Genomic DNA, 17,334 nt, shown 5'->3' on the forward strand with positions numbered 1-17,334 from the left:
GAGATTATGAGTAACTGGGACCTAGCCTATACTAGACGTTACAACATAACATCTACTGTTATTTGGTTGTTAGTGAGGTATCGCTTCTGAAACCAGAGATGTAGAGAAGGGAATTGAAATTTTTCGATATTGATCTTGAATTTTAAAAAATTATCCTTTCTCCATGATAAATTAAATGAATGCTGAATGTTTCTACTGAATAATAAATAATCATAATTTACAATAACAGAGGGGGAGAAAGATGCGAAGTAAACACTTTCTCTATGTGAATATACTCAATTATCTTTTCTGTCTGTCACGGGGTCACGACTCATCTTATATTTATGTACATATAAATGAAATATTATTTTGGTGAATTTATGAATGATGAATTTATATCATTTGCATTTAGAATTTTAAAGCTTTAAAGCTTGTTGCCATGCTAACTGAATTATTTTCTAAATTTTGTTTCTATGCTAGACAAACACAACAAAGTTATCCTGAGCTGAATGACTCAAAAGTTTTAAAATTCTGAATATGAAATTCAATATTGTTTCATTTAATTCGGCAATATATTGATGATGGACAAGATTGTGACAGACTTGAGATATTGAATCGGTCACGAAAATCCAATATGAAATGGCGAGAAAATTTTTTTAACATTCTCTGATCGATAAAGAAAAATTTTCAGTTTTATTTTGGTTATCCATAAATATAAAGATGACATTCAAGAAAAGCTTCAGGTAAATGATTTCGAACATTTTCTCTCGTTAAGGTGGGAGATAACGATAAGTATGTTAACACAGTTACTTTAAAAACTTTCCCATGAAATATGAAACCATTGTAACCATTTTTGCCAGTGCACTTTAATCCATTGTCTGTATTCAATTCAAGCTACACGTTTTTTTTTTATAAGGAACCTTAACTTTGCTCTGAGCCTGGAGTTCCTTATTTTTACAGAGAATTTCAGCCTCAAAGTTCCTTATCGAGTTCCTTATTTACATAGCTGCTAAGTTTGGATTCGCAAAAATTGGATTCCTTAAAACTGGTTTTCTTATTCTCAGCCTGAGCAGTTCCTTAACAATTCCTTATTTTATGGACCATTTTCAGCCTCGAGTTCCTTATAAACGTGGTCCTTATAAAAAAAAAACGTGTATAGTGAAGTCTCAATAACTCAAACCTCTATTATTCAAATATCTCCTTAACTCGAACAAGTTTGTTGGTCCCTTCAGTTAACAAGCCCTTGTGAACAGTTCTCTATAACTCAAAATTTCTATAACTCGAAAAAATCTGCGTTCCCCGTGCGTGTTCAAGTGATGGAGACTCTGCTGTACCTGGGAGTCCAGAAAATATATTAATCGCCGGCAGGCGCTACTTCAGAATTGGTGAATCTCTTTTAAAAAGAAGATGAATGTAGGAAATTTTTAAAGTATATCGATGAGAAAAGAGAAACTTATAATATGGACCAGTTACATATATTTTTCAAACATAATTTTACTCCATTTTCCACCACATTATAGCGCCTTCATTGTATTAGCAATATTCAATTTTGTTACAAACCAAGTGTTAAAATTCAAAACGGACTCATGCTCAACTAAAATCCAAGCTAAGCTACGTGTCCAAAGCATATTAATAGCTAAGAAGATATCAGCTCACGAGAAGAACATACAAACATTGAGGGAGTGTTTCACAAGATGTACAACCAATTGTGGAAGTTTCGCTTATCACGAATCAAAGAAAACATGTTTAATTTTCACGGAAGTTTTGGCGAAAGAAGTAATATCTCGATTCATATCTGAAGGTTGGCAGTATGGGAAAGTCAATAGCAAGAATAAGGTGAGCAGTCTTTCTAATTCAGTATATAACTTGTCTGTACACACAAACCCAGTATCTACGGCTAATTTCAAAATTTATTGCCGTAGAGGGTCTGTTGTCATGTCTTTTCTCATTTGAGATTTTTCAAACCGACCGCTGCGATGGAGCGTTGATGAGAGAGGGTAGACGATGAGAGAAGTGTTGCTATTTATAAATCATACTTCATCGCAGAGGTCTCCGTAGGGGACAATGCGCACAGAGTGTACTACGAAGCGGTAAACGTGAGATACACTCTGGTACAGAGTAGTACATATAACCAATGCATAAAATTTTACCTTGTTCTCGGCTTTTTTATGCTTCTTAATCACAGGAAAAAATTTTCGATTTCCAAGGTTGGAAATTTCAAGTTTTCTTAGTTGGAAAAAAGATAAAATCCAATGGAAAATCCAACCTGAAAATGTGGGACATTCTCCAAGGTTGAAAATTTTGCATTTTCCATGGCTTGGAATTTTCGTAAATCCAGGTTGAAAAAAGCCAAAATCCAAATTTAACAAGGTTGGAATTTTCGTAAATCCAGGTTGAAAAAAGCCAAAATCCAAATTTAACAAGGTTGGAATTTTTTAAAATTCAGTTGGAAAAAAGCCAAAATCCAAGCTTAAACGAGGTTGGAATTTTCGAAAATCGGGGTTGAAAAAGCCAAAATCCAAGTTTAACAAGGTTGGAATTTTTTTAAATTCAGGTTGAAAAAAGCCAAAATCCAAATTTAACAAGGTTGGAATTTTCGTAAATCCAGGTTGAAAAAAGTCAAAATCCAAATTTAACAAGGTTGGAATTTTTTAAAATTCAGTTGGAAAAAAGCCAAAATCCAAGCTTAAACAAGGTTGGAATTTTTTAAAATTCAAAAAGTGATGGCAGAGATGTGGAAAAGAGATCTTAAACAAGGTTTTTGTTTTTGTGAACAGTCAATCGCTAGCCTAGGCTCGATGGCTCCCGGTCAATCTCTCGTTATTGTTCGCACAGATACGTGGTTGATCTTAGATCACTCACACAGCTCAGCAGGGCGCTATTTGAAACTATGACACAAGTACCCTATGTGCTTCACTGTGCGAACTCACTGCGATTGACCGAGGCCGCTCCGAAGAGACGCCTCACCTGACGGAAACTTACAGCTTGACTGCTCACATTATAACCTAATATCTAGGTTAGCTATATATCAAAACAGTTTTGAGCGAAAAATCGCTTGTGGTTTTCCCAAGGACATGCGCAGAAAATGGTTAGAAAAACGTAATTTCCACATGGATTTTTAACGTTTTCCAAACTGTTTAGAAAAACACAAATTTCCAACCCAAAAAGTCTATTTTTCCAATCGAAAGAGTTTCAATTTCACAAAAATGTATTTTCCACATGGATTTTTTAACGTTTTCCAAACTGTTTGGAAAAACACAAATTTCCAACCCAAAAAGTCTAGTTTTCCAATCGAAAGAGTTTCAATTTCACAAAATGTAATTTCCACATGGATTTTTAACGTTTTCCAAACTGTTTGGAGAAACACAAATTTCCAACCCAAAAAGTCTAGTTTTCCAAGAAAGGGTCTCAATCTTAGAAAAATGTAATTTTCAGATGGATTTTTAACGATTTCCAAACTGTTTGAGAGAAACACAAATTTCCGACCCAAAAAGTCTAGTTTTTCAACTTGAGGTATCAAATTTACTAAAATACTAGCCGTCCCGGCGTCGTCCGAGACGACTCTTTAACATGATTATTACGCTCGCTTCGCTCGCTTTCACTTTAGAAATTACACATATTTTGTTTACTTATGCGAAATATGTTTTAGTAATGTAAAAGGAAAATTTCTACGAACAGTTAGTTATGTTTTCCAAGGAAACATAGTTAAGACATATTTCTTGTATTTTCCAAGGAAAATCACCGAGTACGATTTATTGTATTTTCCAAGGAAAATACATCTTATATACAGTTTTTTGTATTTCCCAAGGAAAATACCCTGTTACGATTTCTTGTATTTCCCAAGGAAAATCATCTTATGTACAGTTTCTTGTATTTTTCAAGGAAAATTACCTAAAAAAATATGTTGAATTTTCCAAGGAAAACTAATTGAAGTAATTTCTTGTACTTTGCAAGGAAAAGGAAAACATCTATTGTCAAATCACTTAATATAATTTCTTGTATTTTCGGAGGAGAATTACATCAGACATTTTTTTTTATGTTCAAAGAAAATTAAAACTATTTTGATACTACTTTCATCAAGTTGGTTTTTGAAAAGAAAACTTTAAAATGATAGAGTAAATTGAATGCAAATTAAATGAAAACTGCCTGGGAAGAAATGAATATCTTGCATTGCTAGAAATTACCACAATGAAAAATATCTTGTAAATATATTCTTTCGTTTAAGTCCTTTAGCCATCGTGGCTAGCCATCGTGGGTAGACATTCGAGGGTGACTTTGAAAGACTTTGAATAGCTTTGAAAATTTGAAAATTTGAAACTTAAATATTTCAAAATGAAAAAGAAAAAGAAGAGTCTTCAATTTCAAAGTGCTCCTGAAAATATTCAAAAGAGAAGATAAGAAAAAGAGAGAAAAGATTAAATGTTTTTCGCGGCTTTCATTTTAAAGCTGAAATTTTACTAATGTAAAAACCAACACAGAAAAGGCGCGAAAAAGAATTGCCGTCTGCTTAAAAATCGCTAGCGAAAAAGCTTCATGCGAGAATTGGAGAGTTCCGATTTTAGCGTATTATAATATAGATATAGAGGTTGAAGAAATGAGAAGACAAAAGTGAAAGTTCTAAAGAGCATTGAGTTCAATGTATAGCTTGAATGCACAGTAATTGCATCGTCGAGTTAACTCAGTTGGTTAAGGCGTTTGGTTAACATGCAAGCGTCAAGGGTTCGACCCCCCAGATGGAAGCTTTGAAAATTTGAAACTTAAATATTTCAAAATGAAAAAGAAAAAGAAGAGTCTTCAATTTCAAAGTGCTCCTGAAAATATTCAAAAGAGAAGATAAGAAAAAGAGAGAAAAGATTAAATGTTTTTCGCGGCTTTCATTTTAAAGCTGAAATTTTACTAATGTAAAAACCAACACAGAAAAGGCGCGAAAAAGAATTGCCGTCTGCTTAAAAATCGCTAGCGAAAAAGCTTCATGCGAGAATTGGAGAGTTCCGATTTTAGCGTATTATAATATAGATATAGAGGTTGAAGAAATGAGAAGACAAAAGTGAAAGTTCTAAAGAGCATTGAGTTCAATGTATAGCTTGAATGCACAGTAATTGCATCGTCGAGTTAACTCAGTTGGTTAAGGCGTTTGGTTAACATGCAAGCGTCAGGGTTCGACCCCCCAGATGGAAGCTTTGAAAATTTGAAACTTAAATATTTCAAAATGAAAAAGAAAAAGAAGAGTCTTCAATTTCAAAGTGCTCCTGAAAATATTCAAAACGAGAAGATAAGAAAAAGAGAGAAAGATTAAATGTTTTTCGCGGCTTTCATTTTAAAGCTGAAATTTTACTAATGTAAAAACCAACACAGAAAAGGCGCGAAAAAGAATTGCCGTCTGCTTAAAAATCGCTAGCGAAAAAGCTTCATGCGAGAATTGGAGAGTTCCGATTTTAGCGTATTATAATATAGATATAGAGGTTGAAGAAATGAGAAGACAAAAGTGAAAGTTCTAAAGAGCATTGAGTTCAATGTATAGCTTGAATGCACAGTAATTGCATCGTCGAGTTAACTCAGTTGGTTAAGGCGTTTGGTTAACATGCAAGCGATCAAGGGTTCGACCCCCCAGATGGAAGCTTTGAAAATTTGAAACTTAAATATTTCAAAATGAAAAAGAAAAAGAAGAGTCTTCAATTTCAAAGTGCTCCTGAAAATATTCAAAAGAGAAGATAAGAAAAAGAGAGAAAAGATTAAATGTTTTTCGCGGCTTTCATTTTAAAGCTGAAATTTTACTAATGTAAAAACCAACACAGAAAAGGCGCGAAAAAGAATTGCCGTCTGCTTAAAAATCGCTAGCGAAAAAGCTTCATGCGAGAATTGGAGAGTTCCGATTTTAGCGTATTATAATATAGATATAGAGGTTGAAGAAATGAGAAGACAAAAGTGAAAAGTTCTAACGAGCATTGAGTTCAATGTATAGCTTGAATGCACAGTAATTGCATCGTCGAGTTAACTCAGTTGGTTAAGGCGTTTGGTTAACATGCAAGCGATCAAGGGTTCGACCCCCCAGATGGAAGCTTTGAAATTTGAAACTTAAATATTTCAAAATGAAAAAGAAAAAAGAAGAGTCTTCAATTTCAAAGTGCTCCTGAAAATATTCAAAAGAGAAGATAAGAAAAAGAGAGAAAAGATTAAATGTTTTTCGCGGCTTTCATTTTAAAGCTGAAATTTTACTAATGTAAAAACCAACACAGAAAAGGCGCGAAAAAGAATTGCCGTCTGCTTAAAAATCGCTAGCGAAAAAGCTTCATGCGAGAATTGGAGAGTTCCGATTTTAGCGTATTATAATATAGATGTATTTTCACATCGATTTTTGACCTTTTTTTCGATTCCCAAACTGTTTGGAAAATAAAAATTTCCCACCCAAAAAGTCATGTTTTCCAACCAGCCTTGGAAAATTGTCATTTCTACATGGGTTTTTTTCACTTGATTTTTCAAGGGCATTGATTTATTCTACAAAACCTATGGGTAATTTACGTTTTCCAAATCAGCTTAAGGTAATCGCTCAAATTTTCAACCTTCAATTATAAAACCAAAATTTCCAACCCAAAAATATTGAATTTCCAACCTTGGAAATCGAAAATTTTTTCCTGTGAATAGCATCAAATAATTAATACGCACGCGTTCATCACTAATAGTTCTATTCATACTGAGACAATTAATTTGTCTGAGACGAGCAACCTAGAAAATGAGCATTATAGAGGAGTGTACTTTCCATTCATGTTTCAATAAATAGGATCTCCTCCACAAATCATATATTTACAAACTACTTGTCTCGGCAATTTTTCCGTCTCAGTATAAATGGAACTAATGTGAATAAAGCCTAATATAAACAGGGACGAGGTTGGCACTTTGTTCCATAAGATAAAGATAAATCTAGAAGATTTCACGAACTTTTTGGCTTCTGAAATTAAAATCTCGCAAAAATCAATCCGATATGAGTAATCAAGAATGTAAAAAATTTGCATGAACATGCTTGTTTCTCGTTATAAAAATTTCGCTTGGGAAGAAAAAAGTGTATCTGTTCGCTAACTGGGGCTACAACTATGGCCATAATATTTAGTACAGTAGTTTTTAAGTGCCTTAACTTAGGCTTGTAAAATAGAGTTTTAACTTTGAGTTTTAACATGAGACTTAAAAATTAGGATAGGATCTGAGGTAGTCTAGCAAGCTAGACGACTAATTCAGATATAGTAGAAATAAAACAAAAAGTATTAATGGAGGGAACAAATTTTAGTCGTCTAGAAACCTTTGTGCAAGCCAAAAGCTTCATATTAATATTGGTTTGCAATTGTTAATGAAAAAAAAAATCTAGGGGGCTTGTTCGGAAAAAAACATTTTGTTTTGATTTCGTAAATCGATTTGATTGGTTTAGAAAAAACAATCGAGACGCACACCGTTGGTCGAAACACATAAAAAGGAGAAATCAGAACACACAACAATTTTCTCTCTCGAAAAATTTTTCTCGTTTGTTTTCAACTAACTCCAAACAAAAGAAAAGTGTCATGTTTATGGTGGCATGTCAATATTGCAATTATAAATTTTTTTCCGCTCAAAAAAAACTTTTCTTGAAAAAAAAATGTGTGTTCATTTGTTGTGTAATAAAATTTTTTTTTTCGTCTTTCATTTTGTTTTGAGAGTTTGTTGTTGCTTGATCAAAAATTAATTTCTCCTTACCTTTCGCGCGCCAAATTCTTACGGAAGCACCCCCGTCCGAGAAAAGCTTTCTTTTGTTTTCAGAAAAAACCCTTTGTTTTCAGAAAAAACCCTTTGTTTTCAGAAAAAACCCTTTGTTTTCTCGCTACGCAAGTTTCTGCGTAGCTATCCGGGGATTCTATAAGGCCGGAACACCGGATTCTTCCAGTCGTTTATACAAACTAATATTATCCCGTAACAATTATCGTATTATGATATAACACCTATACTACTGTATTACACGCATTATAAACGACTCCAGTCTAGATCTGAGGATATAAAAGCTTGTGAATTGTCCGACTAGCCTAAGAAAATTGCCTGGAAAGTCATTATACCCCTCCCAAATTGAAATATCCGATTATATAAAGAAGGAAAAAATACCCAGAAATACCAACTCTATCCAATCTTTGATCTCCATATTATAGATTATACTTTACGTCAAGTCTATTGGTACATGTAATGAAGAATATTGTCAAGGTGATTCATGTTTGTTCGATGTCAAAGAAACATGCACACCTTCAATATATTCACTCCCTGACTGTGAGCAATACAATGGTAAGTGAACTCGTACCTAGTCCCCTATGTTCTCTTTGTACGCGACTTTATACGACTTATACTTTAAAACATTCTCTAATTCGACGTTCTACTATTCGATACGCTCTATTATTCGATAATATTGAAATTCCCTGTCAACAAGACACTCTTATAAACGACACTCTACTATTCGATACGCTCCTTTATTCGATGAAAACCAGATTCCCTTGAAAATCGAATTAGAGAGCGTCAACTGTACTAGATCTATCAGTAAAATATCGGTAAAATCAAAGAGTATTGCAAGTTACTTTAGATACGACATTTCGAGATGAAAATTGTATACATCCAAATACAGAAGTTCAGTTTAAAGGGACATAACAGTACTTGCGAAATTTGTAAACAAACTGTATGCAGCGGATACAAAATCAAAACAAATGTCACATGTCAAAATAAAAAATCAAACCAAATATGGCTAATTTTGATTGTTCAATTGTTTTACAAGTTTGTTTTGGACACGTGATTTTAATTGTTCTCTTTAATGACACGTGGTTCGCGCAATGTTTACATTTTACTACTTTTATGTCCCTTTAAAGTGCAATTTCCAACAAACCTTACAAATTTGTAAGAAAGACATGGCTGGGGAAGAAAAGGATTTTCTCAAGCCACTTTGAAATAAATGAAGTAGACCTTTTGGCATTTCAAAAACATTTCATTAAAAAAAAACATGTATTTTAGGTGTGCTGACAGGATGTGACCATGCACGGAGCGTACACACCGACACTCCACCGTTAGCAATGACCGAAGATAACACCCCTTTTGATCCAACCCAACCAATCGCAATGTCTATTGATGGAATTTATGTACATTGGCCTTGTCCTGAGGATGTTGGTAGGTTATACTTCCTTTTTTTTGGTTTAATTGAATGTTTTTTTTCTATAAGCATTACACTTATAAGCATATCTAGGTTTAGATATGATAAAAATTTAAACATGTACTAAGCATGTGAGCCCTGATCCTACGAAAAATGTATTTTCCTGATTTTGGCTGGGAAAATTCCCTGTTGTATTTTAGCAAACTCCCGCCACCTTTATTTTCCCACCTTCTGACATGATCAACTAACACACCAGTTTGCTATTTATTAAATGTACCCGAAAGTAAGAGAATTAGATTTACAAAATTTTGCCTTATCGCGCAAAGGGATCGTAGAAAGAGGTCTGGTGCCAAAAGTCTTATTATGTTACTCTTGGCGCAATAACTGCAAATAATTACGTGAAAATGAAGCCCTTCTTCTCGACACATAATAGGATAGCTCCACTTTCTCTACAATGCGATATTGGTCAGCTGCTTCAGAGTTTTTGCTGTAAACTGATATTTTGATCACAGTGAACTCTTTCTATAATTCGAACCTCTATTACTCGAATTTTTCTATAATTAGAACTCAATTATTGCCCCCCCCCCTTCAACTTGGAAGTATGGGAAGTTCTCTCTGTAATTCTAATCTTTCTCTAACACAAATAAAATTTTTGGTACCTTGAAGATCGAATTAGAGAGAGAGAGTCAACTATGTGTCTCCATATTTAGTGCGGGGGCTTAGTGGATTATAAATCGAACGTTAAGTGTTGTGTTGTTGGTGGAGCTTTGTTGTTGCTTCTCAGAATTTAGCCAAAACCCTAAGGAAAATGAAATAAAGAAAGAGGCTGATTCGTGGACTTTAATCCACGCAAAATATTTCGATTCTAAATTACCACAAAAAAAGGTCGACACAAAAATTAATCCACAGTTTTTAAATGTTATTATTTGATAAAAACACAATTTAATGGGTTATATTTTAAATCTCATTTTTTTCCACAGAACATACAAAAATATTAATAGAGAATGGAAGACAATGCCTACATACATCCACAATGTTGAACCAGGGTTGGCATCGGCGATGGGAAGAGTGGTGTATCAAGCAATGGCATGTTCATTCTTACAATAGGGTAACAGGTGAAATGTATGAAAGATATGATGGCCGGTGGTTTATGTAAGTTCTCTTGATTTGAGGGTTGAAACCCCCGGGGGGGTCCCTCTTACTGAGGGACGGGGGTAAACTGCTGAGGTCCGAAAAATGGACCCAACGTCGAACTCATTTTTTTGAAAATTAGGGACTGAATTTCCAAAATGTTCTCAAAGTTTCTCTTTTTTTTTACTCTACCTGGGACTCGTGGAGGTGAAAAAAGGTACCCTGACCAGCGGCACATCCTGCACCGAAAATCTAATTCCAATTCTAATTTTATTTTAAATATTTTTCGAACTCGATGTTTTAAACATAAAAACCCAGGAAAAAGTCTAAATCACATTTTACTCATTTCATCAATGTTTCTAAAAGTTATAATAAAGAATTGAAGAATGCATTTTGGTTCCTCTATCAAAAGATCGGCATTTTATAAAGAAAAAACTATAAAACATATTTGTTGCAATATTTGGCCACCGTAGAAAACTTTTTCCTAGCATGCTACTGTTTATTCATAGAGGTATAAAGAAAGACAGGAGATGAATTTGTCGGTAATTGGTCGTTAAAGTCTTTTGATTTCTTTTATGTAATAAATCAAAAGAAATTCTAGGCTCGCCCGATGAAATACGACTTTTTAGTAGAAAGTTTGAAAGAAGTTTGCTCTGGATATTCTTTCTATCAGCATCGAAGATTTCTAGCCTTCTAATATACGAGAATAAAATAAAATTTAGCTCCACGAAATGATTTTGCGTTCAATTTTGTCATCCATTAAATTTTTTTTTGAAAAGATATTTTCTCCAGCCAGAAAATAAAAAGTTCTTTATAAGCACACACAATTTCAGACCCAATTTGTAGACAAAAAGTCGCTGGAGAATTTTGGAGGAAAGTATCAAGCAATAGAGTTCACCTTAAAGAAAACATTGATCGAAAAATCTTGTCATTGATGAAGGATTGCAAAGTTTACAGGCCTTTTTTAATCAAATATTTTCTTACACCAATGTCAGAAACAATGAATCTCGTCTCATCTTATTTCCAACACTTAAGTTAGCCAATAAAATTTCACCTATCAACAAAAGAGCTCATTAAAAATGCACGATGTATGAGATTATGAGCATGCATACCTCGTAATTTTTTTAATCGTAGGGCGAGCATGGTTACAATAGCATACTTCTCCTGTTTTTTTATACCTCCATGGTTTATTTAACGAATCAAAATCAAAATCATTTTCAAGGATTTTATGGACTTTTTTAAACACCCCTGTCTCACAGCCCCAGTGGAACTTTTTTCCTAGGTGGGGATAAAAATTCCTATTGAAATACCAATGGGGATGGTTTTGGAGTACAATTTTAAAACATTGAATTTCGAGTTGGAATGAAATCAAAGTCAATTTCCCAGTGAGGTTGACATTCCAAGGTATTTTCTCGCCGGGGACGAAAGTGGGGCTGGTGTTCCAGCGGGTCTGTGACACAGGGGTGTTTTTAATATAGTAGATAACTCGATTAAATTTTTGAAGATTGTTTACGGGTTTACTTGAGGGACTTAAAGATCTTACCCTAAATTCCTCTGAAGTAGATTTATGTATTTAAACAATAATACTGGAAATGAAATGATGGTTAAAAGGCAGACTTTTAATAGTTAATGTGAAAGTTATGTACGATCCAAAAAAACAAATATTGACCCTTCATCAAAAGTTAAGCATCCCGGACTGGAAATCACAAGAAAGTGATGTTTGGTGGTGGTTTGTTCTAACCATGTTTTGGCTTTCTAAAATCTACTATTGGTATCAAGACGACTAGAAGCTATTTTCAAAAATTTTGTATTCTTTATTTACCAGGATTGAATTCAACCCCGTCTTTAATATGCATCGGTTTATCTCAATGGATGATCCTGCACGAAAGCTGAATTTCATCCGTACTGGGTGTAAGTAGAGCCTCTAAACTCGAACTCAGTCCCTTAGTTCGCGCTTTCATGATTCTGATAGTTTATCGCATTATAACCAAATAGCGGTCCAAGTTACTCTAAGCACAAAATGGTGTAGGTATAATCTTGAAACAACAAATATTGACCTCTTGCAAATTTTGTGCAGATTTAAATTATTTCTATCTTGATTGTCAGTTGTAACTCGTTTTTTCAAGCAAAGTATCTTGTTCATACAGTTCACGCTCTCTAAATCGACGTTCTATCATTCGATAGGTTCTCCTAATCGATGAAATTTAGTCCCTGTCAACAAGAAACTCTGTCAATTTCATTTTCATATACAGCTGACGCTCTCTTAATTAGTTCTACTTTTCGATGCTCTCCATTACTCGATAATATTGAAAAAGCCACCGTCAACGAAAAACTCTCATAAACAACGCTCTACCATCCGATACGCTCCTTTATTCCGTGAAAATCCAATTCCCCTTGAAGATCGAATTAGAGAGCGCCAACTGAACGTTTGAAATATTATCTTCGAGAAATCAAAACAGTAATTTTTCTCGTATGTATCATACGGTAAAGTTAGCTATCATAACTTTAGATTTCTTTTTATTAGAGCAAAGAGTTAAAGACTTTTTATATGATATAGAAAGAAGGGCGTCTCTATGCTGACAAAACAGAATAAACAAAAATAAATTCTAAAAAATTGAACTTGTACGGCACCGAAAGGGGAGAAAGTAATGGAGGCGCTCTCCACTGTAGAACAATAGAAAAATTATGGGCTTTTCCAGAAAAAATTTGAACATGGGGGGTGGAGAATATAACAATTTTCAGTGATTTACTCCCGGACAAAGTGACCTTTGGCCCCCCCCCGGACAACGGGTTTTATACCCTGGACAAACATAAGTTGACCCCCGGACAACCCAAATTACTCCCAGACATAGCAAATATACCCCCCGGACAAGGCAAATTTTGATGATTTTTCGCTACCCCCTGGACAATATATCCTCCACCCCCCCATGTGCGGACATTTTCTGGAAGAGCTTTTTTGACATTTTATTCTTTTTATTTCAGTTGGAACTTTCGATGTTGGAAACGGATTTTATTTAGGGAAAAAAATCGTTTTCCATAATGTGGGATATTTTGTCGGGCCGCAAACTCAACATTTACCAATAGATGCTTACAACTACATAAACTTCACAAACATCCGTAAGTCAGTTGATGAGTATTGCGAGTTTTTAGAAGGTGTCTCGTAAAAAGTACTGTGTTAGACCACTTCCACTTCAAATGTATTTGCCGACTTTTCATATCCCTTTTCGATCACAAGTCATAGCCCTTTGAAATAGGTCTATTTCGACCCGTTTTTATCAATTTATCGCCTTTTTTTGGACATATTAAGAGGGCTGTGGAGATGAAAAGTCATCCAGAAAAATCTGAATACACTTGTGAAACCAGCATTGTTCAAAGTTTCAAAAAAATGAAAAAACAAAATTTTTAGTCAATTTTATAAAAAAACTTCATTTTAAATTTTCCAGTTTCGCGAGGCAGGAAAATTACGAATTCAATGTAAAAATCTTTTTCGCGAGCATATATATTGGTAATTCTAGAATTGCTTTTTGTTTGGTAGAGAGTACACCGATCTAATATCGTTGGATCCGTGGTAATTCAGGTCGGATAGGGGGCCCCCAAAAAATAACGCATAGGATAGCTAAACTTTCTCGTTTCCGGCAAAACTTACTTATTACCACTTTACAACGGTAAAAGACCAAGAGCTACGCATTTGTACGCAATAAATTTTGTCGGTTTTTTTGTCAAAAAGATCCAAAAATACTTCAGGAATGTTTCCCGGGAATGAAGAAAGTTAAGATATCCTACGGTATGCTTGGGTATTTGACCAAATAAATTATCTCTTATTTTCAGCTGGCGCTGTTAAAGCATCGGCTTGGACATTTAACCAAATAGATCTTGAAGCTGTTCGTACGTTAGGACCTCCACATTTCCAAGGAAGATATGATAATTTCCAAAGCTATAACTTTGATGGTAGATGGAATGATTATTCAATGATGTTGCAGTCGTTCTTTGTGCCACCAACCAATGGATTATACCAATTTATCTTGGTATCGGATGATAACGCCAAACTTTACATATCAAATGACCATCAAGAAAGTGGCAGATACGAGATCATTCATAATACTGAATGGGGCCCCATTGATGACTATAGGTACGTTTGTTAACTATGACGTCATATTGCTCACTTTCTGCATCAATAACTCTTTTTCACTTGGTTTTTACCCTATGAGATAAACCCTTTTTGAAATCTTTTTCCGATCGATTTCCGATCCAACGATGCACCAAGGTATAATATGACCATATTTGTAAAGGTTGAAATTTCACCTTAGCTTGACCAGTCTGACGTCTGATGACGTCACAAAAATCTCAAAAAGGTCTGGAAACGAGAAAAGGGAGGGAATAGCCAGTAAAACTTTTCTGAATAATTTCATGTCATAAAACAAGTTCCAAAAGATTTTGGATTCTTCACACTAAGATTTCAAGTGGTCCAGCAACCTGACTATAAGGTTAACGGTTTAATACTAGGTTATCTTAAAAAGTTTTTTCGACTTTATAAACCCGAGAGTGACTTCAAACTCGTATACAGTCGATAGCCGATTGGTAGTGTGAAGGTTTCGAACACAGACTTACACTGCAATGGACTGTGTTCGAATCCCAAGCACCTTCAGGCAGGATGTTAAGGAATTATGGTAATAGACTCTCTACCTTAACTCATATATCATTTTCTCTCAACCCGGCCGATAATCGAAGTATCGTTTGACGTCAAATGAGCTTAGTAAAGCTCAAATTGCAGATGTAGAACGATAAACTCGGTAAACATCGTAAACAGTCCTTAGCTTTCTTTTTTGAAGACTCTGGGTACGAGATATTAGAGTGACGTGTATATACCTTCAAAATTACTAACTTAAGGCTATAACTCCTGACCACTTGATTTAAAGGGACAAGTTTGAGCTCATCCCGATTTAAAAGGGCACAAACAAGATGCCTAAGGAAAATGGAGGTTTTGGCACTTTTTCAGGAAAATTTAAAAAAGATGGGGGGGGGGGTCATTATAAAACGTTATTTGAGTGATTTTTGCAAAGTAATCCCGATACAATTAAGCACAAAAGAGTGTCTTTCAAATAGTACCAGAACTATTGTCTAACTCTCAAGTTAAAAGCTTAAATGTCAGTTTGAAAATTTTTCACATTTTCAAAAAAAGTTTTGCCATATGCTGTATGGAAGGAAACAGTGGATTTGAAATAGGAAATTATAAACGTTTGATTCCATTATGGCCGATTTTCTTTAAGTAATATAACCACTTAGGCAAAACCTTGAAATACCTCGATCAAAAGGGCTGTGATATTCGTTCATCGATTTCTTTCTGTATCGGGGAAAATTTGACTGACGATACTCTCGAAGACCTTGAACGCACTTCCTCCGATACGACTGTATGTAATTTTGCGGCAAAACATATTTTTGTAGGGTTCATACGATAGATTTATAAAGCCCGAAGGGGCTAGATGTCGTACGTTTGCTGAAAAGTGTGCCGTGGTTAGGTAGGAAATCCTACCTTGGTCACGTGACATTACAATAGAATTTCAGCGCTTGACTAATCAGGTCAAGCTTCTCGGATTTTCGAAAACAATCCCCCCGCGGGGTGTAAGAACAGATCTGTAAAGCCCGAAGGGCTAGATTTGCGGCTTCTATCGAAAAGTGAAGCCTAGTTTTGGAAGGATTTCCTACCAAAATCACGTGACTAAAATATGCAATTTCACCGGTTTGAGAGATGTGAAATAGCGTTTGCCGCCTACTTTTTTTGATCTCGTGCTCCGAAAACAATTAAAATGCTAGATCCTATCCATCGAAACGAAATTTAAAAAGTCAAATTTTTGCTTCACTTTTTTTTGCTGGAGAAAGCTTAAAGTTGCCTATCTAGCCCTTCGGGCTTTACAGATATCCGTGGGTGTAAGTAGGTGGTTTCTGAATTTCTTTTTCCATTCTAGCCATCGATCAAGTCAAATCGAACTGGTGGCTGGTAAAGAATACTATTTGGAAATCATCGGTCACGACAATAGTAACGATGAATATTTTATTGCTGGTGTTATTCTACCAAGTGGTGAAGTGATCGTACCTATAACATATAAATATCTAAAGCCATATTGGTGAAGTAATGTCGACCCGTCTATCTGTGTCACCAACTTACGCCGACTTTTCCGACACAAAACGTTGTGTCAACGTTCATCTAACATTTATGAACCTTAGCTCTAGACCTTTAGACGGTCGACTTTATGTCCTGTCTATCAAAATTGTTAGAGTAGTCAAAAAAGTGGGCAGAAATTTGACAGCTAAAGATTTTAATTGATGAAAAAGATTAAGTCATTATATTAACGTCTAAAGAGGGCAATATATTGAATTAAGATAACCAAATTTCTGCCCACATGATTAGGTTCGACAGAACGAAAAGTGGGCCGTCTAAACTAGGACTTATGAACATTAAATGGACATCACTGCGAAGAAAGATAATGGTCAAAAGAACAATAATGTGGAAAAGCCCACACATACTTTCTAACCATCTTATTTGAGAATAAAAGTATGTCCAGAAAGGTGGGAAGCGGAACAGATCCGAATCCGAAAAAAATATTTCAAAACTTCCACGTTGGAAAGATTATTAACGACTTTCTGGTTCAGAGTAAACTTAGCGTAGATTGCTGTGGTTTCTACGATATCCCTTTTCGTACAAACACGCACAAAAGCTTCATTGATACTGACGAGGCTATTGAAATTAAACACCCCTGTCTCACAGCCCCGGGGGAACTTTTTTCCTCAGTGGGTATAACAATTTCTAGTGAAATTCCAATGACAGTTGGGGATAGAAATTCTATTGTTATAAGGTTAAAAATTTCAGTGGGGATGGTTTTGGAGTGCCAATTTTAAACATTGAATTTCGAATTGGGATGAAATCAAAGTCTATTTCCCAGTGGGGCTAAAATTCAAGGTATTTTTCAACCAGGAACGAAATTTTAGCCAAATTTTGGGGCTGGGGTCTCAGCGGGTCTGTGACACAGGGGTGTAATTGACATGGAACGTTAAGAACAAAGAACAAAATAACAATCGGATTAGCA

General features: G+C 34.9%; 1 protein-coding gene across 1 annotated transcript; it reads left to right on the top strand.

Annotated features, from left to right (window-relative positions):
- Nucleotides 1-649: 649 nt before the first annotated feature.
- LOC136798949 (uncharacterized) lies at nt 650-16,581 on the top strand. Its single transcript, XM_067055629.1, has 9 exons — nt 650-722; nt 1,500-1,815; nt 8,142-8,271; nt 8,986-9,138; nt 10,102-10,273; nt 12,078-12,163; nt 13,235-13,369; nt 14,081-14,381; nt 16,216-16,581. Exons 1-9 carry the CDS (start codon nt 700-702, stop codon nt 16,376-16,378), a joined length of 1,479 nt encoding a protein of 492 aa, XP_066911730.1. The 5' UTR covers nt 650-699; the 3' UTR covers nt 16,379-16,581.
- The last annotated feature ends 753 nt before the right edge of the window (nt 16,582-17,334 follow it).

Source organism: Clytia hemisphaerica, unplaced genomic scaffold, assembly GCF_902728285.1.
Source record: "Clytia hemisphaerica strain Z4C2 unplaced genomic scaffold, Clytia hemisphaerica genome assembly, whole genome shotgun sequence".
In the NCBI taxonomy this organism is placed as follows: Eukaryota; Metazoa; Cnidaria; class Hydrozoa; order Leptothecata; family Clytiidae; genus Clytia; species Clytia hemisphaerica.